Genomic DNA, 26,115 nt, shown 5'->3' on the forward strand with positions numbered 1-26,115 from the left:
CGATACTGTCGGTAGCAGGCTACCCAGAGTTTAAAAAGAACCAAAAAACTAAACAAGATCTTTTCTTTTTCGAGTGATCGTGTACTCGAAGACTAACTAAACAACAACCTAATAAACTGTGCTTTAAAGGTCGCATCGCTTGCTTGGAGCGAATCCTAGACCTTATACTCTTCCAAACTACCAAGCCCGCGACACATATGGAAGAGCCTGATGAGTCGTCTACCTTCGGTTAAATAGGTTGAGCATCAATACTTCCCATCTACCTTATCCTTTACCCTTCTCCATGAACGATGGAGATGGGGGCGGCAGGCAATGATGGCTATCATGCTGTTAAGTTTTTAGTATGGATCGGATTGGTATGAATTCCTACTTACCACTTCCTAAGCAACTCTTATTAGATAATAAGCAGACAAACATGATGAAGTCTGTGTGCAATCCGCCAAAATCATCGTCAAAACGCAACGCAACGTACCGCAATAACATTTAAATGCTCGAGCGTTGCGCGATAATACAAACTCGATCGCAAACGCGATTATTTACGCATACCTACGATGCCCCATGATTTCGCAATCATGAAATCCTCTCGGTGATTAAGTCAGCATGGTGGCGATTACTCACGAAGCAGCACCTAGTCCGATAATGTTAAAAGCAGAGCCGCGATGTTGATAAGACTACTAGATCGCATGTAAACCATATGATAGCAATTCATAGAGGAATCCAAAAAATTCCAACAATTTAAAAACAGGTAGAACCTAAAACAAGCATCCTCTTCAAACGAAAAGCAATACCACGATGACACAGTATGTACTCTTCTTGTTGTCGGAAGCGAGTGATGCTGAAATAATTGTGTTCACCCGTACCTATAGATTCAAGTTACTTTGGCAAACTCCTTTCCCAGCGGGACGCTTGATGAAAGGTTGGCTCAGTAACTATCCGTCAATCCTGCACTAAATTAGTATCGGATTCTGATGAGACGAAGTGGAAACGTAAATTCCATAACTAATTTACTCTCGTTTGGATCACAGTGGTCTCGTTAGAGACCCATTTGACATCTCACGTAATACTTTGCTTCAAGAATAGTTGAAATTCGAATACAAACGAATGGATCCTTAGTACCTCCCGATCAGAGACCCTGAAAACCTCAAAATAGTCATAAGTAACTACAGATGAGTAACGAGCATGGGCAACATTTTCAATTCTAAGATCGTTGAGTTGGGAAGTTGGTTATCGGTCCTGAAGAAAGTTTAGTGAAAATATCTGATTTTGAATATTTTTTGTTTGATTTTGAATAATTTTTTAATCATTAATGCACGGAAAAAATCCGTTCATAAATTCATGAACAAAAGGTCACGATTTCGTGAACTGAACGATTGACGAAAACCGTGACTAAGTTCCTGAAATTAGGAATAATAAACCTCGTATTCATGAAACTATTTGTGTTTTCAAAAAACTAGTTCACCCTGAATTTATACATGGTGTTACATTATAATGTTTTGTTGGGTTACTGTTGTTGTTCCCTGGACATGTTTAGTGTTTGCTGATTCTTGTTCATGATTTGGGAATACTTAGCCGACAGTCAAACGTTGTTCATGATTTCAAGAGCTTATTTGCAATTCTTGTGATTTCTCATCACGTTACCGTGCTATTCTACTCATGAGTTTACCATCGGATTTTTCTGTCACACTAGCGGGATTAAAGTTCATGATTTCAGGATCTTAGTCGCAATTTTCGTAATTTAAATTCACGATATCGTGATATTTTAGTCATGAGTAGAGTGGTCCTTGTTCATCAGGATTTAGTCACGATTTTAGATATTTCTGTCACGAGTTGTGTGATTTAGGTCCATGATTTCAGGATCTTCGCCACGATTTTCGTAATTCCTGTTCGTGTTATCGTGATATTTTATTTTAGAGCTTACTTTCAAATTTGACACGAAAAGTAAAGTGATGTTCATGATATCAGTAATTTTATAATGATATTCGTAAATTCTCTTCGCCTTATCGTGATCTATTAGTTTTTGGTTACTATCGGTTTTATTACTCGGAATAACGTGACAATAACAACGGGATCATAAAAATGTGACTCATTAGCGATATCTTGTTCGATTTTTGTTCAGACATCACAATAAACCTTATTAAATGAGCAACGATGTTCGAGGTCCTAATAGTTTTTTTATATCTGCTGCTCGTACCTATTACTGGTCGCTAGCAGCTGGGCATTTCATGAAAAAGTGCATTGAACAAAAATGATTCCACAAATAATACTCCAAATTTTGTGAAAGAGTTCACGTGAAAATTTCATTACCATGTTGCATGAAATTGTGAATGATTAGGGATATCTGCTAAATATCACCAGCACGTAAAATAGATGGTAAATCATGTGCTAGGAATCATGAACCAGTTCACGAGTACATTTTATAGTTTCGTGAACTATTGCACGAAAACGAATGACAAGAATATTATACTAGGTATCATGAACCAGTTCACGAATACATGAATAAAATTTCATGATTTCAAGAACTATTTCACGAGCACGGATATTGGATCGTGACTAATATATTAGGAATCATGAACCAGTTCACGTATACATGAATTATATTTGATGATTTTGTGAACTATTTCACGAGCACAAGGATATTGAATCGTGACTAATATATTAGACATCATGAATTAGTTCACGAGGATTGAATGGACTCATGAATAAAATTCCGAATTTTGTGAAAGAGATCACGAGACAATATCCAGAATATTTCGATTTTGTGAACCAAGGTTCCTATATCTATGAAAGCATCATTAGTCAACTTTTGGTTTTATGAATAATGTTCATAAAGTTGTGAATTAGTTCGCGTACTGAAAATCGAATTAGAAATGACTGTGACTGAAGTTCACAAAACAAAAATAAATATTTCCATTTCCAAATGGCGTTATGCAGGTGTTACTGAAGGGAAATTTATCATAATTATAAAATACATGATTTTTGTTCATGATCCTGTTTTCATAACGTAAAAACGTGATTGTTCCAGAATTCCTGGTACGATTTTGGAAACAATTTTTTCCGTGTGGTTGTGCAAACGCTTTGAATCAATAAACAGCATCGATAATTTTTCTTTATCCACTGTGATTATTTCCTTTTTTTAATCCGCCTGCAAGTCAAACCCACACGTACGAAAGCCAACGAGTGAAGCGGCATACCACGGCCAGCGGACGACCCGGTTGCTCATCGCTGATTACGTGTGTAGTCAAACAATTTTAAAAGCCAAAAGAAAAACCAGCGGCGGTACCGGCGCCAGTTCCCCAGGGGAACGCTAGCGAGCCGAAAATGTCAGATGGTTAATTAAACTCCAATAAGCCACGTGTTGATTGATAACGATAAGCACGCTGATGAGTGGATCGGGTGTTTGCGTATATTTATGGCCCCGGCCAACCATCTAGTTCTGTTTCGCTCACGCTCGCGTCTCGCCTCATTATGTATTTAGTGGTTTTCCATTGTTCCTGCGGTCGTCGGGTACACCGAAGAACGGTGCTGAACGAGCGAGCGGTTGTGTGTATGTATATAACAAGCGATACAATATAATCCTCGATGAGCCGCCGGAATGCTAAACCCCGTTCCCCTGGGGGAGGTGGTTTGATTTGGTGGGGTTTTTAGTCGGATGGCAGCTTTTTGCGGTTGATTGTGTGGAATTGTTCATTGATACTGGGTACCGATACAATCTGCTGACGGTGCCATTTTAATGGTGTTTGTGCGTTTCGTGGATGGGTGGTTGGGGAGAGGGGAAATAATCTGTTTGATGAATGCTGGCAGGCCGAGGGGTTGGCCAAAAATAAACTTCATTTTAGTAAGCTTCAGCAGCAGCAGTAGCGATCCGATCAATTAATGAAAATAATGAGCGCTCAACACGCCGAAGCCACTGACATCGAGCCGAACGGTGGGAGAGATTGTGCTGATTAATTGGGAACGAAATTAATATAAATTGCCGGTGGGATATAGAGGGGGAATTAAAAAGCACGTGAGCAACATGGAGAATGCAAATATGGACGAAAATGGCAGTGAGTTAAACACAACAATGGTTACACAAACGAACAGGCATTGTTTGGTGGGTGATAAACGTGAGCGACAGCGTGTGCATGAGTGACATGTAGATTCGATCCAAAAGAAACATTCTGATTCTAACACTTACTAGCAGTTGCTGAATTCCCTGCTGTTGATGTTGCTGCTTGGTGGGAAGAACGCAAATTTCGGTTTTGTTTCGCGAAAATTATTGTTTTCGGAGAGAAGAGAAAGAAAAAAAGAATCCATTTTAGCTTTCTATCGGGAAGATTGGGAATGGGGAAACTGAAAGCTTCGATTTCTAATGTTCTACGAGTTTTCCAAACGAGAAATCAAAAAACAAAACAATCAAAACCAATCAAAAATCGACTCTAGCATTCCGATGGGAAGCCTAGCTCACGTGAAATCCGTCATCCAGCAATTGAACTCACCCCGATGATGGCATTCAGCTCTGGCATCGTGACCTGTTTCGCGCGTTCCACAGCTTGCGCCACCTGCTGCTGGTGTTCCGTCGCCAGGAAGGGCAATAGCTGACCGATCAGGGCGTTGAGGCGTTTGGCTATTTCCGTCTGGAAAAAAGTGAGAAAAAGAAAGGCAAAATTTACCATCTTGAATTGGTTCGAAATCTTCGTTATGGTTATTGGAAATATGGAAATATCAAACATCACCATCTCAATTTATCGTGGTGCGGTATAAAATAGAATAAAAAAAATCAGAAACATTTTTGCGTAAACAATTCAACGTAATATCGTTCGATGGAGACGCATGGTACTCTATTTGCTTGGAATTCCCATAATGTACTTGCGACTCCATCGTCTATCAGCATGCGGCACTATTTCACCACACTCTGTCTATAGATAAACAATGGAAGGCATTCACTTGATTCACTATATAATACTAACTGCTGTATCCAGCTCGGTGGATCCCCACTCCACTAACGCAGAAATTGCCAATACGTACATCAATACGGGCCCCAAAAGTCGAAATTGTGCTCAAAGCTTCCCTCTGTCGTAGATCATGACTTTACAAGTGCCTTCTAATTGGCAAAAATCCTTGCATTCCCGGCACCACAAAGTCCGGACCCCGGATGGAACCTAGTTTTAAATTGGAATCATGTAAACCAAAGAACAAATGGTTTCCCATTTGAGCCATGTGAATGTGTGTGTGTGGCCGGCCGTTTATCCGTTTTTCCGATCTAGCACCGAGCGCATGCAGCAAGGAACGGCAGGACCGGCCCCGGATAGATAGAGGGTAACGGGCGGGCTAATATCAAATATGTGCACATGGGGTCCACTTTTCGGGAACAAAAGGACCACTTTCGTAGAGGGTTACGCTTCAATGCAATCGCTGAGCTCTGGCCGTAGGTAGGAATCGATTTGGTTGCATCGCTTGCATACGGCCATCCAACCGTCCCGAGCAGTAGTAGTGTCCAGTCTGTTCGCTCCGGAGCGCGCTGTATGGAATGGAAGCAAAGATCTACCCAAACCTCAACACATAGTCTATCATTCGATTTTATCGTTCACAGCATTACCAACAGGCCAGCGGACACCAAAAGGTCTTTTATGAAAGTTCGCCTCTTTCGAATGGCCAATGAACCGGCGAGCGGTACACGGTAGGTAGGTTAGGGCTAGAAGGTGACGGAGAGGTTTTACACTATACCAAACCACCAACCGGGTGCACAACTTCAGAAAGAATGGGATAGCCAGCAGAACGATCATCATCATCATCATCGGTAATGATGATGCGGTTCTTAGGTTCAGCCTGGGAGAACGTGAAGCCACTCGGTTCCGCTTGACCACTGAAATGTGCACAAGAGCAGACACCATCCGGGCTCAGTGGAAGAGCTTCCAGGCCAATCATGCCAACAGGCAGAGACTGCATTTAGGCATCGAAAAATCTTCTATATAAACCGACGAAAGCCTCGGTTAGACGCTGGGTGGCAGCGAGAAAGTGTACCCCCGAAAAGTCGTTTCAAAAAGTGAACGACGATGCATTTGCTGCCGAAACCACCAGACTCTTCTTCCTGGTGTGACCACCGTAGAGCGAGCAGTCAGTGGCGTTGCCCGAAACGACACTGAAAACATATCAAAACACTTTTCAGCTTCCTGTGTTAGCCCCAACCAACCCGCCCCCTCCACCAAATTTGGTACGGGATGTGTCCTGAAAGAATTCGGTTCCAGGAGCCGGGATGCTGGAATGAGGTTCGTCCAAAAACGTTCAACTCCTGCGGTTAGTGTGTAATAAACGACAAAAGCGAGCGACGCTTCCGACACTCACATCGATGCCCGCGGGGTCTGGAAGGATGGGCAGGCCGCCGTAAATAGCCAACTCAGATGGTATGGCGACAGCTTTTGACTACAAGTTGAAGTGTATTGCGCTGTACCTACCTCACCTACCTATTTAGTTCTAGTTCTGGTCTTCAACCGTGGCGAACAAAGAGCGAACCTTGTTCGCTTTGAATCACGAAAATTTATTGTGTATGTGTCGGCGATGGTGGGGAATCAATACTGCCTTGGGATGTTTTCCGGACAATTGATGGCAAAGTATAGTGACACGTTGGTAATCGATTGGTTGCAGAAAATCAATGACCGTTTGTTACTTTGATTCATTTCGAGTCGGAAGCGACGAGAAGTGGAAATTGGAAAAAATACAATTATCTAGTTTGCAGCAGGAGAAAAATGTAACAGGACAATCCGCTGACTGGTTTCATTTGTCATTTGAGTATTGACATTATTTGGAAGAAAATACGACCTTCGAACAAATTGCAACAAATAACGCAAAGGACAGTTATCTCAACAACAGCAAGCGCGTGTAAAAAGTTGCTTACAATAATACAAAGAACCGTTATGCCTATTCCCACTGCGAAAGCAAAGTGTTAGAAATACAGGATCAATATATGCTGTACTACAGAACCTTCTCAAAACCAGTCGAGGTCCTGGGGAACAATTGGATGCAGGGGCTCCGAATTTGTAGGAATTTAGGTTGTGCAATATCTTACAAGCGGAGAAAATTAGTTTAAGGCATTTGTGCCAGGGCCGGCGGAAAGCGTGGGTAGTATGGGTAGTACTACCCACTTGAAAATATCCAAGTGGGTAATTACCCACTCGAAACTTTGAGCAATTCAAAAAAAATTTAGATGCGCAACGCATGTATCTCGCACTACACACATTCGAAAACATCGATGTACCACCCGCCCCTGATTTCGCAGAAGGTCACAACACTTGAACCTTGAGGAAGTTATGGTTAACTTATGGTACAACCTACTAAGCCAGCGCACAGAGCCGTTAAATCCATAATGTAACACTAGTTTTGTTTCCATGTAAACTACTAACATGCAGGACCGGCAGAAGACTTTTTTTCGAGAGGCTAGTAAAATTCGGAGTGATTTCTATTCGAGGAAAATCAGATATGGCGTGCGTAAGCGAAAATAAAAATTTCCTGATAATAGCGGGTGGCCATTTGTTAACGGGCTCTATGACCGACGGCTCAGCGAAAATGTGTTTGTTGATTACTGATACTACAAATGTTCCACAGCTAAGTACCAATTACTTTATTCTTTTAAATTTTGTTGCTTTAATTTTCTGTTCTCTTCGATAAAACCTTCTTTTCGCGAGTACTGAAGCCCACATGGTAGTGTTGACTAATAGGTAGGTATCTCCGACAACCGACATTCACTCTGGCTCAATGGAAGTCGATTTGAATTTTTCTCCGATGGCAAAAATAATGCCGATAAGTCTCCTTTTCGATACAAATTATATTCATCCAATACAACCGGCCCCTGAATGCTCTACTTCCGGACCGAAAATAAGCCACTTAAAATCATCCATATATCGACCATATACGAAGTATTTTGTCTACGTACCCGCCTGGGCAGTAGAGATTGATGGTGTAGTCACCGATAGGGGCCTTAATTGCGAAATATGGGGTTGGCTACTTCCAGAAGCCTTTGCTTCAGTCAGTGAAAATTCTGGTTAGCGTTCAGCTAAAATCAAGGAATATAAGAAAACAGCTTATTTTCAATCAGTCTTATTTAGAGTCTTTTGTCGGCTCTGCTCTTCTGAACTTTTTTTTCTTTTGAACGGGGTTCGCCTACCTGTTCGCCATTTTGCACTGCGGGGCACGTCAACGCAAACAATTAGGCCATACAGCTTCCCATTGTAGAAATAAGGCACAGTGTGGAAAATGCGGAGAAAATTGCTACTATGGAGAGACTTCGTATGAACTCTCGACATATCACGCGTACAAATTATACGGGGAAAAACAGCAGCATTGATTTAAGGAACGCTCCGAGAAGAGGTCACGACTAATTTCTAAGCTCCATCGTTCACTAAAGAGCGAGAGCCTGACAATCTCGTTGTAGGGAACATCTTCTAATGTGCCTATAGATTTTGGAAAAAGGAAATTGCATTTTGATTACTTACGATGTCGATCTTCCATAATGTTAACATTATTCGCCAGGGCCAAGAAAACACTATGGAGGAGCGTTTTTGACGATAAACGTGTGCTATTATTTTAATAGTTAATCATCGGTACCAGATAATAAAGTTGGCGCTGGCCAAGTCCGAATCAAAATCATTGTTTCCCTATAAAGGGCGAACACGAAATTATTGCGACACCGAAAATGTCATGCCAATTTTCTTATAATGTTTAAAATCAAACCAAAATTTTAGGGTAGTTTTATACATATATTTACTTCAAAAATCAAAAGAAAAGTTAATCGATGGAGCCTTGAGTGTAAAATTAAACGCATTTTCGCTTGATGCCCTCCATCAAAGTCTTTACTGTGTCATCGGGTACCAGTTTCTCAGTTTTTTTCCCATGTTCTTAACATGTCCTTCTCGTCTTTGACTGTCTTCGTGCTCTTCCGAAGTTCCCGCTTCATCATTGCCCAGTACTGCTCCACCGGGCGCAGCTCCGGACAGTTTGGCGGATTCATGTCCTTTGGAACAAAATGGGCAGAATTGTCCTCATACCACTCCAGGACACTTTTAGAATACTGGCCAAAATAGCGGAGCTTCGTCGTGCCGCTGCAGGAACGGCCAAACGCGCTTCTCGAGGCACTCAGATTTGTAGATCTCGCCATTTACTGTGCCCTTTGTTACGAAAGGCTCACTCCTCAGTCCGCAAGAGCAGATGGCCTGCCAAATGAGATATTTGGAGGCGAACTTCGACATTTTCTTCTTCTTAAATTTGTCGTCCACATAGAACTTGCTCTTGCCGGTGAAAAACTCCAACCCCGGAATTTGCTTAAAATCGGGTTTTATATACGTTTCGTCGTCCATCACACAGCAGCCATATTTTGCCAGCATCTTCTCGTAGAGCTTCCGTGCCCGAGTTTTAGCCATCGATTGTTGCCGCTCATCGCGGTTTGGGAAGTTCTGTACCTTGTATGTATGTTAGTCCAGCTCTCTTCCTTGAATTCTGGACGTAGCTCTGCGACATGCCAATCTTTTTAGCCAAATCACGGCTTGAGACGTTGGGATTTGCTTTAATCATTCGCTTCTCCTTTCCCTCCGTCTTTTTGTTCTCCGGTCCCGGTTTTCTTCCAGTTCCTTTGCCGTGATCCAACGTCAACCACTCCTGGAACCGCTTCAACACTCTGGAGACGGTTGAATGGTGAATGTTCAACATTTTTCCCAACTGCCGGTGCGACAGGTCAGGAAATTCCAGGAAATGGTGTTTGGAAAGAATTTGTTCTCTCGACTCGCGTTGGTTCACCTCTATTTTCGTTGAATCGAAAATCACGACTTCGAGTTTGACAGCATGTAAACAATACACAAAAATGAGAAAGTGTGCAAAATTTGGTTGATTTTTACCCAATGGTAAAAAAGTTAAGCCCTGTTGAATGTGTCGTAATAATTTCGTGTTCGCCCTTTACATCGCATCTCAGCTGGTTCTAGAAGACTTTAACTCCCACAGTATGCCATAGGGTTGTCTTTTTCGGTGACAACAGCATTCCATGTAAATTAGAGATGGCTGGGTTTCAATTTTTTTGAACACGAACTCGAGAGCTTCAGGATTGAAAAACTCAAACCCAACCAGAACCCAAAATTATAAAATTTGAAAACCCTGAACCCGACCCGAACCCGAGAAGGAAAATTTTGTAAAACCCTAACCCGACCTGATCCCGAAAATATTAAAATTTGATTATCCGAACCCAATCCGAACCAGAAAATTTAAAATTTGAGGAACCCGATCTGAACCCGACTTGTTAATACGGAGAATCAAGCAAAGATCTCGAAGAATTTTAATTTTGGGCACCGAGCTGGATCCTAAGATCATCTAAGAATGATAGAATGACTCGAACCTGAAGTGGCACCATGCCAAACGAATCACTGGCGAGCGGAGTTTGCATTTACATTTTCTATTATTAAATGTCGAATTTGTAATGTTCTGAGAAATTTAAAAATCGTCAATATCTTAACCGGAAAGTAGAAAAAAAAAGTAAAAGAGAAAAGAAAGTAGAAAAAGAGAAGTAAAAAAAGTAAAAAGCTCAATGATGACATTTTCAAACAACCTTAACCGTCGTACTTAACGAAAATTTCTATTAATTATGGAAAACCATTCGCGAAAGATCAGTTTTATACAATTTGTTATATAATTAAATTAAGCTATGGCAATTGGCAATTCGTATTCGACAGTTTACACGACGACACCCGTGTTACTGGTTGGTACGGTGTTTTTGAGACAAAACTAAACCGATTTTTAGTATCGGGGTATGAAAACACATCGACGTGATTCAAAGAATTCAATTTCGAAAACATTTTGTGCACTATTTCTCAAAAATTACTATGTAGGTTCACTTGAAAGACAAAATATATTCATTTCAAAGTGAAAAATTTCCAGAGTTGATGTTTTTAACCCTTGGATAAAGCATTGCGTTCAGTCGTGAGGTAGCTGTTGGATGGTATAATAATGAACAGATCACAGTAATGTGATAATAGATTTCTCATATAATTCATGCTCTTATTATACTCGTAGAGCACCGAGAGTAACTTTATTTTTGAATCCCAAAATCCTAGTGAAAATTAGACTACTTTTGTAAGATTTAGGACATACTGGTCATAGCGAAAAAATATCAGATTTAAAATATGATATTATTTATAATAAAGTTGTAAGGAATCAAAATATCGTTTAATATATAAAAATAATGTCAAGGCATTAACCATCAACTACCGTTCGGGGGGGGGGGATGCCCCCATGAAACCCCCCTCCACCCATCCCTCTCTTCGTGTTCATGGCAACTGCCACGACTCACATCTATTTTGCTATTTCTCTGACCATTTCTAAGATTTTATCTGAAACGAGTAAAAAATAACCCCAATGATGAAAACCTCAAAGCTCTTCTGCAACACATAACTAAAAAAGTTAATGTAATGAAAAAGCGGTGCAAAAAGGCCTACTTTGAAAACCTTCTATCCAACACAACTCATTCAAAACTTTGGAAAAATATTAATACCATTTTTGGTCGTTTAAAATCTAAGCCTAATTTGCAATGATATCAGAGTCACTGAGACTAAAGAAGTATGTAATGTTTTCAACGAATATTTCTCTAGTATTGGCAAAAATTTGTCTGACAATTTTCCCACGAGTCCCAACTCAAATCCTATTACAAATATACAACACGTCCATGAAACAATCTTCTTGCGTCCTGCAACCATAAACGAAGTGATCCTTTTGATTAAAGACCTCGAAAAAAATAACAGTTGTGGTCCTGATAAGATCACCGCTAGTGTTCTTAAGAGTAACTGTACCACTTTTGCAAATATCCTAACCAAAGCTTTTAATTTAATAATTCAAACCGGCAGGTACCCAGACTGTTTAAAAATAGCCCGAGTAATTCCAATTTTCAAAGCTGGTGATCCAAACCAACCTACCAACTATAGACCAATTTCAACATTGTGCGTTTTCAATAAAATTCTTGAGAAATTGCTCATCACTCGACTACTCGAGTTTTTGAACAAACACAACATAATTTACAACTACCAGTATGGGTTCAGACAGGGCTGCAGCACTTTAATTGCAATGACCGAACTAATTGACTCCATCATTAGTCAAATTGATAGCAAAAGAATTGTTGGTGCCCTTTTTCTGGACCTAAAAAAAGCATTCGATACTCTATCAGGGGATTAGCAAATCATATTATTCGTAGCTATCTGTCGCATAGGAACCAATTCGTATCTATTGGAGACTCGTGTAGCTCTTATAGACCAATAGAAATAGGAGTGCCCCAAGGCAGTAATATTGGGCCACTGTTATTTTTATTGTATATCAATGACCTAGGTAGACTCGGGTTAAAAGGGACTCCTCGTCTTTTCGCGGATGACACCGCGTTGTTCTACCCGAACAACAACTGCCTGGATATTGTACGCGACATTGAATCGGATTTAAAAACACTAACGACGTATTTCAACGAAAACCTTCTTTCCTTGAACCTATCAAAAACTAAATATATGCTGTTTCGTTCATCTAGAAGAGCTATAGGCGTGCATCCAGACCCAAGAATGGGACAGTCTGCAATTCAGGAAACTAACTGCTTCAAATATTTAGGACTTCACTTAGACCCCACACTCTCCTGGATTGAGCATATAACATCTATAGAGAGAAAAGTTGCATCGTTATGTGGGGCTATGCGTAAAGTATGCTCTTTTGTTCCCCAGCATGCACTTCTAAAATTTTATTATGCGCACATCCACTCATTGCTGAACTACCTTGTATCTGTGTGGGGCCGTGCCAGTATTTCGAATCTGAAAAAGCTACAAACGCTTCAAAACAGATGTCTTAAAATTATTTATAAAAAACCATTTATGTACCCTACTATTTTGTTATACAATAATAATGCCCATAACATTTTACCTTTGCTTGGGTTGACTAACTACCAAACAATAATGTACATCCACAATGCTTTGCATAATGCTACCTATCCGAGCTCACAGCACCAGACAAGCCAATCATTTATTATACTCCAGAGTATCCACGAACCTTGGTCAAAGACGCATTTCTTTCATCGGACCTAAGTTATTCAACCAGCTTCCTACTGATTTAAAGCAAATAACATGTCGCACTCGTTTCCAAGCAAAATTGAAACTAATTTTAAAAAATAAAATAGGAGAATTTTTAATATAAACTTCGTTCACCACCAATCGAGCTTATTCCTTTAGCTATAATTGGTTAACATTTTTTTAAATAAAAACAATTGATAAATGCATTTTTATAGCACTAAGTAATAAATAAATTTAAATTATTATGAGCTTCCTGCAAAGCTACGATGGGACCCTTAAAAGGATTCTTTTCCGCTGGGTACTCGCCGTAGCTTCTTGTCAAATTTTGTGTTTTGTCGGTTCGTATTGTTTTTTTTTGTTCTCAGCGTTTCCGCGATTCGTAACTTTGTTTTGTTGTGCTGACCTTTTTTTTTGTACGCTGAGAACTGATGTGTCCACTACCAGGGGGCTCCGTTTGTGAGCTTTTTGGTGTGGGGGTAAGAGGCGGGCTATTAATAATAAAAAAAAAAGATCATCTACTAACCTGAAATATTTGTAATGTGCCAGCTAATTTAATGTGTGCGATGTGATTGCGTCGGTTTCAGACGGAAGAAAAAACTTTCATTTCAATTTAACCATTTAAGCAATTCAGCATTCTTTTGATTCATTCAAGTTTATTTTATCTATATAATTCGTTTCATTCTTTGGATTAATTCTGATCAGTTTACTCATTTCATACATTTTATTCATACAATTCATTTTACTTATTGTATTTACTGTTTTCATTGCATGCAATTTATTCATTTTCTTCCGAATTGGAACAATTGTGAATCGATTGACACGCTCCAGTTCTGTAGCTCATAAACCCTTACTAGGTCCGAATTGGCTTGGTTCCCTCTATATTTTATTTATTATTTATTTTATTTATTTTATTCATTTTATTTATTTTAATTACTTTATTTATTTTATTTATTTTATTTATTTTATTTATTTTATTTATTTTATTTATTTTATTTATTTTATTTATTTTATTTATTTTATTTATTTTATTTATTTATTTTATTTATTTTATTTAATTTATTTTAATTATTTTATTTTGTTTGCAAATCACCCTTTTAGGAGGATAGATGTGAAAGAATTTATCGGTCAAAGGTCCTAATTGTTAGTTTGAAACCTTTACAATTACATCTACATTTTGGTCCCCCATTAAAGTTTATTTGCGCCACTCCATGGCAGCGCATAGCGACATTTTGCAAGTCTTCGTTTTACCATCCTTTTGCAATGTAGGGATAATTCGGACCTTCCTACGAGATAATTATTTTTTTTTCACAATTAAATTATGTTAATCTATGAAATAGTTATTGGAGAAAATCCTTAAGAAGCAATAAAATAAATGGTTACAAAAACTTAATCTGGTCAGGTCACACCTGTCGATTGGCGCATCGTGTATTTTCTAATGGCGTGTGGAATCGTGTGCGTAGCCGCAAGCCGCTGAACAGTGGTTGATGGGTCCAAATAGCCCCGTATGCTCATTTCGTACAAAAGTGGTGAGCATCTTGAAAATATCTGCGTTTTCACCCAAACTAAAATGATTCCATAAAACAGGAGCCTCGAGCTTTCCGAAACAATTACCTGTTATTTTTTCACTTTTGTTTCTATAATCACAATTTTACCTTTAAAATTATTTTTGTTTTGAGGATGGCAAAAAAAATAAAACACGGTGTATCTCCTTTCTAAAAGTCTTACGATTTTCTGAGAAATCGAGGGGGTCCGAATCATCCCCCCCGGTCTTAATAGCCCCGGGTCTTCCTATTTAGTTTATGTATTTTATTCATTTCATTTTTTTTACTTTATTCATTTTATTCATTTTAATTATATTAATTTTATTAATTTTATTCATTTTACAGTGAAGACCGGATTTTATCAGTACCCGATTTTAACAGCCCCCGATTTTGTCTACCCACGATTTTATCAGCTTTTTGGCCCGATTTTGTCATTCTCATATGAAAATTGATAGTTGAAAGTTTGATGACCTCTAGCAGACGAACTAAGTTGGATTCGAGTAAATCCTTTTTTGAGCATATTTTTCTTATTATAGAAATCCGAAATATACAAAAATGAAAATTTTAATTTTTTTTGAAATTAGCGCTGTCAGATCCCCTTAAGGAAAATTTAAACTAAAAAATCAGAAAGGGTTATGAGGCTATATCTAGAGACTAAAGAAAAATATTTTAAGAGCATCGGTTAATTAAAAAGAAAGAAAAACATATGTCCCGATTTTGACAATTTCCTCGTTTTATCAGCCTAAAGCTCACCAAGGGGCTGATAAAAACGGATGTTCACTATATTTGTTTTATTAATATTATTCATTTTATTAATTTTATTATTTATATATTATATTATATTTTATCTATTTTATTCATTTTATTAATTTTATTTATTTTGCTCATTTCGTTCATTTATTATTTTATATTATTTTGTCTACGTTAATCATTTTATTCTTTTCATTCTTTTCTTTCATTCTATTCATTTCGTTAATTTAATTAGTTTTATTAATTTTAGTAATTTCTTTAAGTTCATGCATTTTATTCAGATTTTTAGCTTTATTCACTTTATTGATTCTCTTCAATCATTCCATTCAATTTGTTTGTAAAAATAAATTCAATTCATTCTATTAATTTTATGTCTTTCTCATATTGCCCAATTTTTCATTGGGTGAGCATAACAAATTTGATGTATTTATTCTATTAATTTGATTGATATGAGTCATTCCACTCATTTTATGAATTTAATGCCTTTATATAAATTGTTTGATTCGAAAATATAATAATTTTAAATATATAAGAAATGTCTCATCTCACTGATAGCGCTGCGTTACGAAGCACCATGTTTTTCGTAGATTGCATACTAACGATTATCATGTTACCTATAGGTAGTTTAACTTATCTTGCTTGTAAGATAAATGTTTGGGAATCAACAATTTCTCTTCGAGTCCAATAAACCAATAGCATGGGAATCGTCATTGCCGGCCGCGACCACATTCACCGATACTTAGGATAGGGTAGGAAATGTTGATCTAATATCTACTTAAGGAAGGCCACCGACTCACCGACGCTTCCATAGGTATTACGAAGTTGGATTGAAGGACAGGTATAGGTCTAGTATTCGCCAAGAGCAGGAAATGCGACTACGAAATGAATATGTTTTTATACGGTTAGTCTTCGAGTATACGAATACTCAGAGCAAAAAGATATTTAGTTATGTTTTTCTTGTGTTTAAATTCTTGATAGCCGGGCATCGAGAGTGATTTACTTTTTCCCTAAACTACAGCAATTTCAACAACAAAAAGGCGACCGTGAGAGTATTGCTGAAGCTGTGAGCTAGTCTGATATCTATAATCGTCTGAAAATCGGGTAGTAGGTAGAAGCAGACGCGTTTACAGGCACAAATCCCCGACTACATACGGGGAACGTGCCATTTAAGCCAATATATTCTGATTCCTGATATTTTTATTTAATTTTATTATTTATCATGCTCCTATATTTATATTTTTATGTGTCATCCCAAGTAACAATTGAAGTTTTATAGCACGCTACAAGTACAATCTAAGTTTTATCAGTGGCTATAAAACTATCATAAAACCACAATTGTTACTAGGGATGCTCCATTAATTGATGCAATTAAAACTTCGTATTGATTCCACTTCTGTCTTCTTCTTGATTTTCTCTAGCGTTCCCTAGGTCTGAAGCGGATCAATCGACTATTAGGTAAATCAGAGAGCGCTGGTTACTGTAATGTCCACGAATAATAATTTTCCTTCAACTATTCTGCCAGTTATTATTCCTGTTCTAGTGTGTAATAATGATTGTTGCATCAGACTGAATTATTATGTTGTAACACCACTTTGCTTGTTTAATATAGTGGAAATTGTTAAATATGATCCTCCACAACTGACACCCTCTTCTCTATTTATAGGTGGATTACGTCTATCTTTTACTGTACATATATTTTCTTCGTATTTCCACTGATTTGAAATGATCTACAAAATGATTCATATTATTAATACATGTAAATTACTCACATATTATAATATCGTACACTAGATCGTCAAATAACAAAATCTCAATTATTGATAGGGCCAGGAAAAAAACGATTTTCTCATTCAAGTACGATTTGTAACCATTCCCTAACACATTCATCAAAATTAACTAAAATAGTATCGGTTCACCCAAGTAACAATTGAAGTTTTATTACCCCTTTGAAGCAGCTTTTAAAACTTAGATTGCTCTTGTAGTGTGCTATAAAATTGCGAACTTTTACTTGGGAAGTGCGAATAACCTAAAATGTTGAAGTTTACTTGCGGACATTTGCAGATGCATGAATTTGATGCAAAATACTGCATAATACAGAATGTTTTCGGGGAATGAAACTGTACAAGCGGGTTCATAGGTGCACATGTACTCAGATAATGATCTCGATCGATGCTTGGACTACCATTACACTAATATGAATCTTAAAATGGGATCGTTTTCTGCATTTAGAGTAGTTTATATTTGCCTCAAACTTCCCAAAAACTACCCAAAAAGGTAAAAAATAGAATAAAAAAATTTAAGCCCACTTTAGATACTAATGAGTATAGTGGTTGTCCGAACATCAGGTTCGTCCCGTTTTTGCAATCGTCGTAAGACAAAGTTTAATGTTACTAATAAATCACATTAAAGACACAGTGACACAAAAAGACATATACCATCGTCAGTAAAGTTTTGTGGAATTATTATGTTTTTTTTCACCAGAAAAATTTTCTGAAATATTGCTAAAATACAAAACTAATAAATTTTGGCCATTTTTTGCCTTTCTCATATAGAAAGGCTATGCAATCGCTCTGAAAATCGTCAACCTAATACGTGTGTCATATACCATTCGACTCAGCTCGTCGAGATCGGAAAATGTACGTGTGTGTGTGCGTATGTGTGTATGTGGAAAAAAATGTCATCTCTGTTTCTCAGAGATGGCTGGAGCGATTTGCACAAACTTAGTCTTAAGTGTCTCCCAATGGCTACTATTGAGTTTTTTTATTGATTGGACTTCTGGTTCCGGAGTTACGGATTGAAGAGTGCGGCCGCCACACAGCAAGTTCCCATATAAACTGAACTGAAAGATGCTCAAAGGGGGGAGTAAAGGCAAATTTTAAAATCGTATTTGTATTTTTGATGCCAAATGTCTTTAAAATGCATGAAACGTCGAGATTTGATGTAATTTCGAAAAAAATTGTTAAATCCATATATCTTCGGTTATAGCATCGATATGAAATATTATTATGTTAAATCAAAGGTAAATGCATGTACTTTTGGTCGTCTAAAAATTTGGTGCGACTAATAATTCTGACGTTATTCACGAGTTTGGCGATTTTTTCTCATTTTTTTTAAAGAAAAATGAGTTTGGACGAGATTTTGGGCAAGATAAAGCTATTTTAAAACTTATATTTTTAGTAAAACTTTTAGCCTTCTAATCATCAATGAAAATAAGCTATTATTCGTTTAAATCGGCTGAAAACTGTGAAAACTACTCAATTTTTTGTTGAATGAGAATTTTTGAGTTCCTCTGGGGCAACTTATTGAACCGTTTCAAACCCAATTTTTCTAGGACTTATTTCCTAAAAGATTAGGGATTGTCTGTTAGAACTCTGTTAAACAAGACGAATTTCGCGCCAAATCGTATTCAGAGTTGGCAGCACCCTCTCAGATTCTAATGAAACTTTCTGTACATGAAGACTTTGTCACAAAAAACCACTTTGCATATTTTGTTTTTCCAAAAATGATCTACACTGTCTTTTAAAAAGGGCCAAACTTTTTTCACCAATTTTTTTTTTCAAATGCCTTTAGTCTAAAAATGAAAAATCCTACAAAAAAAAAATGTTGGAGTGCTTTTCACAAAATTAGTCAAATTTTCGAATAAAAATATTGAAAAAATTCTTAATTCACTCCTACACTGAAAAAATGAATTTTAAAAAATATTTTAAAAATTTCAAGTCGATTTACAAATTCTTTCTTCAGTGTATTTTTATCGAAAACTAAACCAATGAAAGTCATAATCATCTCAGAATCCAGTAAAACTCAGTTTGTGAGAAAATATTGTCCAATTTAGCAACTAAGCATATTTTTATTAAGGGGTTAACTACTTTTTCGAAATCGATTTTTTTTATTATTTTATCTGAAAGAATGTTTTCCCAAATTTTTAAAAAGATCCAAGAAATAGATCGCTTCCAAGCGCGCTTCGTCTACCAAGAGCAGTGGTAATTTGAAATTTTAAACTCGATTATCTCGAAATGTCGTTTTACTAAAGATGGTTTTTCCGTGATCATGATTGCCGAAAAATTACTCAATCAATTTTCTTAATTTTTTTTTTCAATTGATCCTAATTCATTTTTCTCGTACTTTAACGATTCTTTTTTTATTCATAAATTTTTGTTTCACGGATAAGATTTTTTTTAATACAATTTTTAGAGCTTAAAACAGCAATTTTTTTACTAAAAACGTTCTCGAATACAGGAAAAAAGTATTATTTTTTCAACCAATCGTTAAGGTACGAGGAATATTCATATAATAATGGAATTTTTCGAGTTTTGGGATTTTAGATAATCTATTGGTCTCCAATCGTGATTACCGCAAACCTCTTAAATAAAAAGGGTTTCGGGGAAAAGGCCATAACTCCGCCAATTATCAATTTATTTTTATAAACTTATGCTAGTTTATTTTAATGAAAAATGTACTACCAAAATATTATAAATTTGATGTAATGAAATCATTGCTTTATTCCTTTACGTAAATTCAAACTTTCTTGACATTTTTATCACTATGTCATTAAACAAATATTCCATTATTACTTTTTTATTTTATTGTTTAGTGCTGAGGAAGAATCAAAGAAAGAAATAACCACCACAACATTATGCATTGAATTTTACATAATTATTTATTTATTTTTATATATTACATTTGTTTTAAAACTATCTTCATGCATGCTATTTTGTATTATTTCTATACAGGGAAAATATTTTTGGTTCATCTTCTGAATTAGAATACCTTTTCGTCTCTACTTTGCCCCCAGAAATATGCACAAAACTGTGGAATTTTTGAGTTCCAGCTATTGTTTTGGCGTTATTATACAGCTCTTAGAGTTCTTCTGACATTTTGTTGTACTGTTCAGTGAATATGAAAATTAATATTGTGATATTTTTATCAGTTTGTTCAACTGTCTAGTTATATAACTCTCGGGGACTTGTTATGGTATTTCCATAGTCACGAGCAAGACTGGTTCTTTGTGCCATTCGCCACCAATAGCATCACAGGGTCCATTTCCATGGGATGCTGCAATAAAATGCCATTCTGCGCTTAACTCATACTTTGACTGGAATTTACACAAGCTTGCAAAGTTTTTCTTATTTTTGTATTGTGCAGCTGCTCCATCAGACATAAAATAAATTTTAGAAAAGTTTGTTAATTGTTTCATAAAATTTATCAGTTTTGAAAGAAACAAATTAACTGCAGTCTTCAAGTCTTCCAGTCTTCTTGTCTTCCAGTCTTCAGTCTTACAGTCTTCCAGTCTTTAAATTTTTCTTCCAATCTTCCAGTCTTCATTCAAGTTTGTTATGAATATATACCAAATTCGTTACTTATACTTTTTGCATGTATCAGGCAAGTAGCAACTGGGAAAATGGATTCTGATATGATAATGACTTTCATTGGTTTAGTTTTTTTCTATAAAAATACACTGAAAAAACAATTCAGTTTGGACAAGGAAAAGTTTTTTTCAAATAACTTTTTTTCCTCAAAAGTGCCCAACTTGAATTTTTGACGGTAGGTAGGGAACATAATTATCTATCTTGCAACAAAATTTCATCCAAATCAAAAATGGTTTTTTTTGTAAATCGACTTGAAATTTTTAAAATCGTGAAGAATTTTTTTAATATTATTATTCAAAAATTTGACTGATTTTGTGAAAATCACTCCTACAACATTTTTTTGTAGGATTTGTCATTTTTAGACTATATTCATTTGAAAAAAACGGTAAAAAAAGTTTGGCCCTTTTCAAAAGACAGTCTAGATCATTTTTGGAAAAACAAAGTATGCAAAGTGGCTTTTGTGACAAAGTTCTCATGTACAGAAAGTTTCATTAAAATCTGAGAGGGTGCTGCCAACATTTGTTCGAGTTGGCGCGAAACTCGTCATAAATAAAATGATGTATTTTGAGAAAATTTGAACTGCTGTAACTTTCGACCTTGTTTATCCAAATGATTCAAGTCTTCTGATAAGAATTATTTCAGTGAATTGATAATTAAATAGTTTAAATAATATAATGCATTATTTGCTATATTTTAATTTTCTAAAACTTTCAATGAATTTACCAAAAAAAAACCATTAGAAATTGTACCATACATCAATCACCATCGATTGGTGTGTCCCCGAAAACCGCTCAGAGAGAGGTAATTAAAGTTGTTGAAACTATGTACCTGCCCTACGGCGAAGCTTAAAGCGAAAACAATCCTAATAGTCGACCAGCACGGCATGTTCCATACGCCGCCACTTAAGAATGAGCACATTTTCTCTAGTTAAACAATTATTCATTTTCCGGCTCTAATTACAGCAACGAAACCGTGCTCGTAATTAGTTTTACGATCGGCTTCCTCCACCACTTCCGACTGGGTGTTTATGGTTGCCGTGCCAGGTGCAACCTAGATATATAATGGTGTGGCCAGCCATTATTGTATGGCCACAGGAAAGAAAGTCTATTTGGGGGTTTGGCCAGTCGGAAAGAGCTTAATTTAATAGACGATTTCGGAAGAGGTGCAAGGATAAGCCTCTACCTCTAATTGGGAGAAATCCGATGTGATTCCATTTTCATTCTACTGAATCCTGGAAAAGTTAATGGCTCATTTAAATTGCTTATAGTTGACCCCATCAGTCATTATCAATTATCAGTAATAAAAAAAACTCATTTACTGACAAAAAAAGGAATTTTTTTCAAACAAAAACACCCCACTATGTAGAACGGATTAAAATATTTATCAATTGATTCAATTGTCAGATCCAATACAATTTGCAACAATATTTATGCAGCCCACAACAATTCACACATTGACTTTCTACCCTGTCTGTTTTATCTGCGACCCACCGAAGCACTAGAACTGGAAACTCCATTCCCCAACTCTCCTACTTCTGCCCTTTATCATCAGCCGAAGTGAGTGGTTTATATTTTACACATTGCCACATTCAGTGTGCAATGAAAACAAATGATTGCAAGTGAAACAAATGGATAAAATGAAAAAAAAAAAAAAAAGAAAATCAATGCTCAATCGTCCGGGCACGCCATCGCCGTACCCTTTACCGCCACCCAGAGCGGCAGAAAAAATGAATATTTGTTTGCATGTTGGCTGAAATTAATAACAATGGAATAATTGAAATATTCAAATAAAATCGAATGGCAGCTGGGGGTTGGTTTGTCGACCAGGACGAGCAAAAAAAACACACACACAACAGGGAATGAATAAAATGATAAATGAAATCGGAAAAAATCACGTCGAAAACGAGCTCGGTCGCTCGCGGTGCGGTTGAAAATTTGTTTTAAATAAGCCTTTTGAGCTGACATAAATGACAAACCTGTTGTACGGTACGGTACTTGCGAAAAGCCTAATTATTTAAACACAAATGATTGCTAACTGTGGAGCTACTTAACAGACTCGGCTAACGGAGGCACACAACCACAAATTGTTATTTATTCAGTGCGGTGTTGTTTATCTGTCATCAGGCATCCTGTCGAGTTCGTTAGTCAATGGTAAAGAGTGATGCGAGCCATGTTTAAAACTAGCTCTGTCATCAATAATAAATTAGAATAATTAAAGCGGTGTTCGAGCACTATGATAGTCTTACGCTTCCCGTTGCTGATTCTCTCGTTGGGCAACCCTACCACAGCCGGCACTATTCGTAGGGCTGCAGCTGCTTTGTTGACACGATACGTTGTCGTGACCGAGGCTAATCACTCGTCGGACCTGGCCACCTTTCCATTCGAACTGAATCTTGAAGCTAGCATTATTTCACCGAATCACCTTCCAGCTGGATTCTCACACCGGCTCCCTTGGGCGTACCCCATTTAACCGATGCAACACCATCCAGCTGGGGGAGCGGACGGCCAGTAAAGTTCATGTTGAACATTTACATAACATGTAATTACCAATTAATTAAAATAAACCATGTGACAATATACAACGAACACGCAAAACGGCGACATGCCCGCTGAAACATTGCAACTCGGGCCTACGTTTGACCAACGCCATCGGTCCCCGCTAGGGCTGCGGTTCACCACGGTCGGTCACCGAGGCCACCGAGCAGCGTTCAGTGATTATTGTAAATCAAATTGGCGAAAAATGCATAGTGCGTAACGTGTGTGGTCAAATTCCGTCAAAATCAGCTAATTAGCGTGACTCCCGAGTGATTATTTGCAATTAATATCGCGGTGGTAATTAGTGTAAGTAATGACAAATAGAGGGCTCAAATTGCTGCCTTGCGTTCAATTTCAGATGGATTCGTTAATTGATTTGTTTATCTAGGACATCTGGTACGTTGTTATTTTTCCGATATCGAATGAACTTACTCTCCTCTTTCAGAAAACATATACTGTTTACATCGGGTGACTGCATTCTTCGCACGTAGAGGGATCGTGAAATAATGGTTATTTCCGCTAGTCTCTCTCCCAGTGTTCTATCCCAACGAGATACGAACCAGCTGGCTGCAATGCTTGATACCTTCGAGTGCAACCGAGACAACCGAGAGCCACCCACTTTTTCCAGCGATTTGCGGTGAAACTGTATTTGCGCTTCCACAACCGAACCCATCCCGTATCGATGCACCGTCTGGGATGGGATTAAATTAAGCATTGATCGATTTTGCCACGCTATCTGGTGTCCACCATGGTAGGTACAGACAGACCGTTGTTGGAAGGTTGGGGATCGAATTAATTTCAACGCTCCTCCTGCCTCGCCTCCTTTTGTAGCACACACCCACAGAACTCAACACCGGAAGTTCAGTGGAAAACAGATGGGAAAAACTTCTCGCCCGGTCCCCCAACCCGTATCGCCATCACCCAAAACGGGGCCCGTTTCGCTTGATTCAAGTATCGAGTGGCAGCTGATAATTGTTAATGATAATAAATAGTTGTATCAATTAAATTCGGTTTGATTTATAATTATTGCTGGTTGTTTATGTGTGTGTGCCAGTTGTGTCATCATCATTACCCGCTGGGGGATCAGCGAGGTGTGATGCCAACCGAGCGAAATTGGGAGCTAATGAGGTGGCTTTATTTATTTTTAATTTGTATCGTTTCACACTTGGGCTTTACTTGGTTTAGGTTTGATCTTTTGAAGATTAATCAGGTGACTAATGAACTTCATCAAATGACTTCGTGATGCAGAATTTATTATTATTTATGTGATTCATATCGAAACAAAACTGTTGTATGAATCTACACTCCATCTTCCAACATGGCTTCCTCGCCACGTCGTACGATCATTTACTACTTATCCTTATTGATACAAGTGAAAAATGATTACCTTCTGCTCGCTTCACAAAAAACTCCCTATTCTCTCCCACTCAGCATTCTTTAAAAAAAAATCCATGTCAAAGTTTCAACGCCACCATCCCACCTTTTCCCCATCCCACGGGGCAACAACAGGCGGTTTCGGTTCGCTGCTTAACGCTTCGTCAACCACTTTTCGTTTTATTATTTTTCAATCAAGCTTAACCTCTTCCCAAAAGTTTCCACTTAATTTTGCTCCAGCAGAATGAGAAAATCGAGGCAAATCAACAGAGGGAAAAAATCTGTCCTCCCAATAAATACCACCACCCAACCACCCACCCATCCCGTAACAGCTCGGGAAAATGTTTTCAGCTAGAATCAAGCAAAAAAGCTAAAAGAGGACAAATCTTCCGATTGAGAAATGTAAGGGGGAAAACACTGCAGGAAGCGACTACGGAGGAGGACAAATAAAATAAGAATCGATTTTAAGGACTGGTAAATTGCTTCCAAGGGTATAGCTTCCCTTTTTTTCTTTCTCTGTCTCTCTATCTGGTTTGTTCACCAAGAAACCCAACCGAGCTGAATGGCAACGAAACTTCGCAGAAGCAGCAGCATCATCGTCGTCGAGAGGAAATAAAAACTTATCGGCTCTTGCTTTGAAGGCAAGGACCACCAGAGGCTCGATTGCAGTTTTCTTTTTCTTCTTTATTATATACGTCGGGTAAAGTGGAAGGAGGCTTTTTCAATCACTGTACATCGAATTTTCCTGTCCCGTGGCGTTGTGTTCGTCTGTGCATATTGTGAAAATATCTATTTATTTATTTATTATCCTTTGTTGGATTCGTCTCTAGGCTGGAAAGGCGAAATGTTTTTCTTTTAGATTTCAGTTTCAACTATGCCTGTGGCTGACAAAAAAAACATGTTACCAAGCGCGTGAAAGTTTTGAATGACGCTGGGAAAAATTCAAAAGTTATGAACGACGCTTAATGATGCCTTAAAAAGGATGCAAAAATAGCGAAAAGAGTCACAAGTACATTAAACGTCTAAAAACATTTATAAAAGTTAAAAATGTCTAACAAAGTTGGGTGGGTAATGTCAGAGACATAACCGGAGTGAAGTAGAATACACTTGAGGCTATAGCCGACAACCTCGATTCAGGTGGAATTTTACATGTTTCACTGGCATGAAAAATTAACCCATTCATGCCCATGTTGTTTGTGGACAACAACGTTTTAAACAGCTTTAACTTTTGAATAAGGCAAAATTTGCTCATCAAAACAAGTAAGGCCAATAAATGTGACCATTGCCATTTGAGTATTAATAGTTTCAAGGACCAGCTCTATAACTGAAGTCTGATTGGATTCCGATCGAGCAGTGCTGCCAGAAACAGTTTACGTTGACGACGGAAAATGAGTTTTGTTTTGTTTTTTTTTGTGTTTCGAATTCATCTCGTCAGTAACTAGCACCATCTGGGTGTCTAGTTAGACGATGTATCTAAACTAGTACCCGAATTAGCACTAGT

The 26,115-nt window shown here is 37.6% G+C and overlaps 1 protein-coding gene across 15 annotated transcripts in view; it reads right to left on the bottom strand.

Moving 5' to 3' along the window:
- The window catches only part of LOC131685024 (protein groucho), a 518,750-nt gene that overhangs the window by 57,380 nt on the left and 435,255 nt on the right, over positions 1-26,115 (bottom strand). For 5 of the 15 annotated variants that reach the window (XM_058968367.1, XM_058968360.1, XM_058968358.1 and 2 more), the window contains exons 6-7: positions 4,479-4,616; positions 4,178-4,210 (exon numbers count right to left, since the gene is read on the bottom strand). In XM_058968367.1, coding sequence (XP_058824350.1) covers positions 4,178-4,210; positions 4,479-4,616 — 171 coding nt within the window. Of the gene's footprint in view, positions 1-4,177; positions 4,214-4,478; positions 4,617-26,115 lie in introns of all 15 variants that reach the window. The other 10 variants (XM_058968357.1, XM_058968366.1, XM_058968354.1 and 7 more) reach the window with 2 other exon arrangements.

The sequence above is a fragment of the Topomyia yanbarensis genome, chromosome 2 (assembly GCF_030247195.1).
Source record: "Topomyia yanbarensis strain Yona2022 chromosome 2, ASM3024719v1, whole genome shotgun sequence".
NCBI lineage: Eukaryota > Metazoa > Arthropoda > Insecta > Diptera > Culicidae > Topomyia > Topomyia yanbarensis.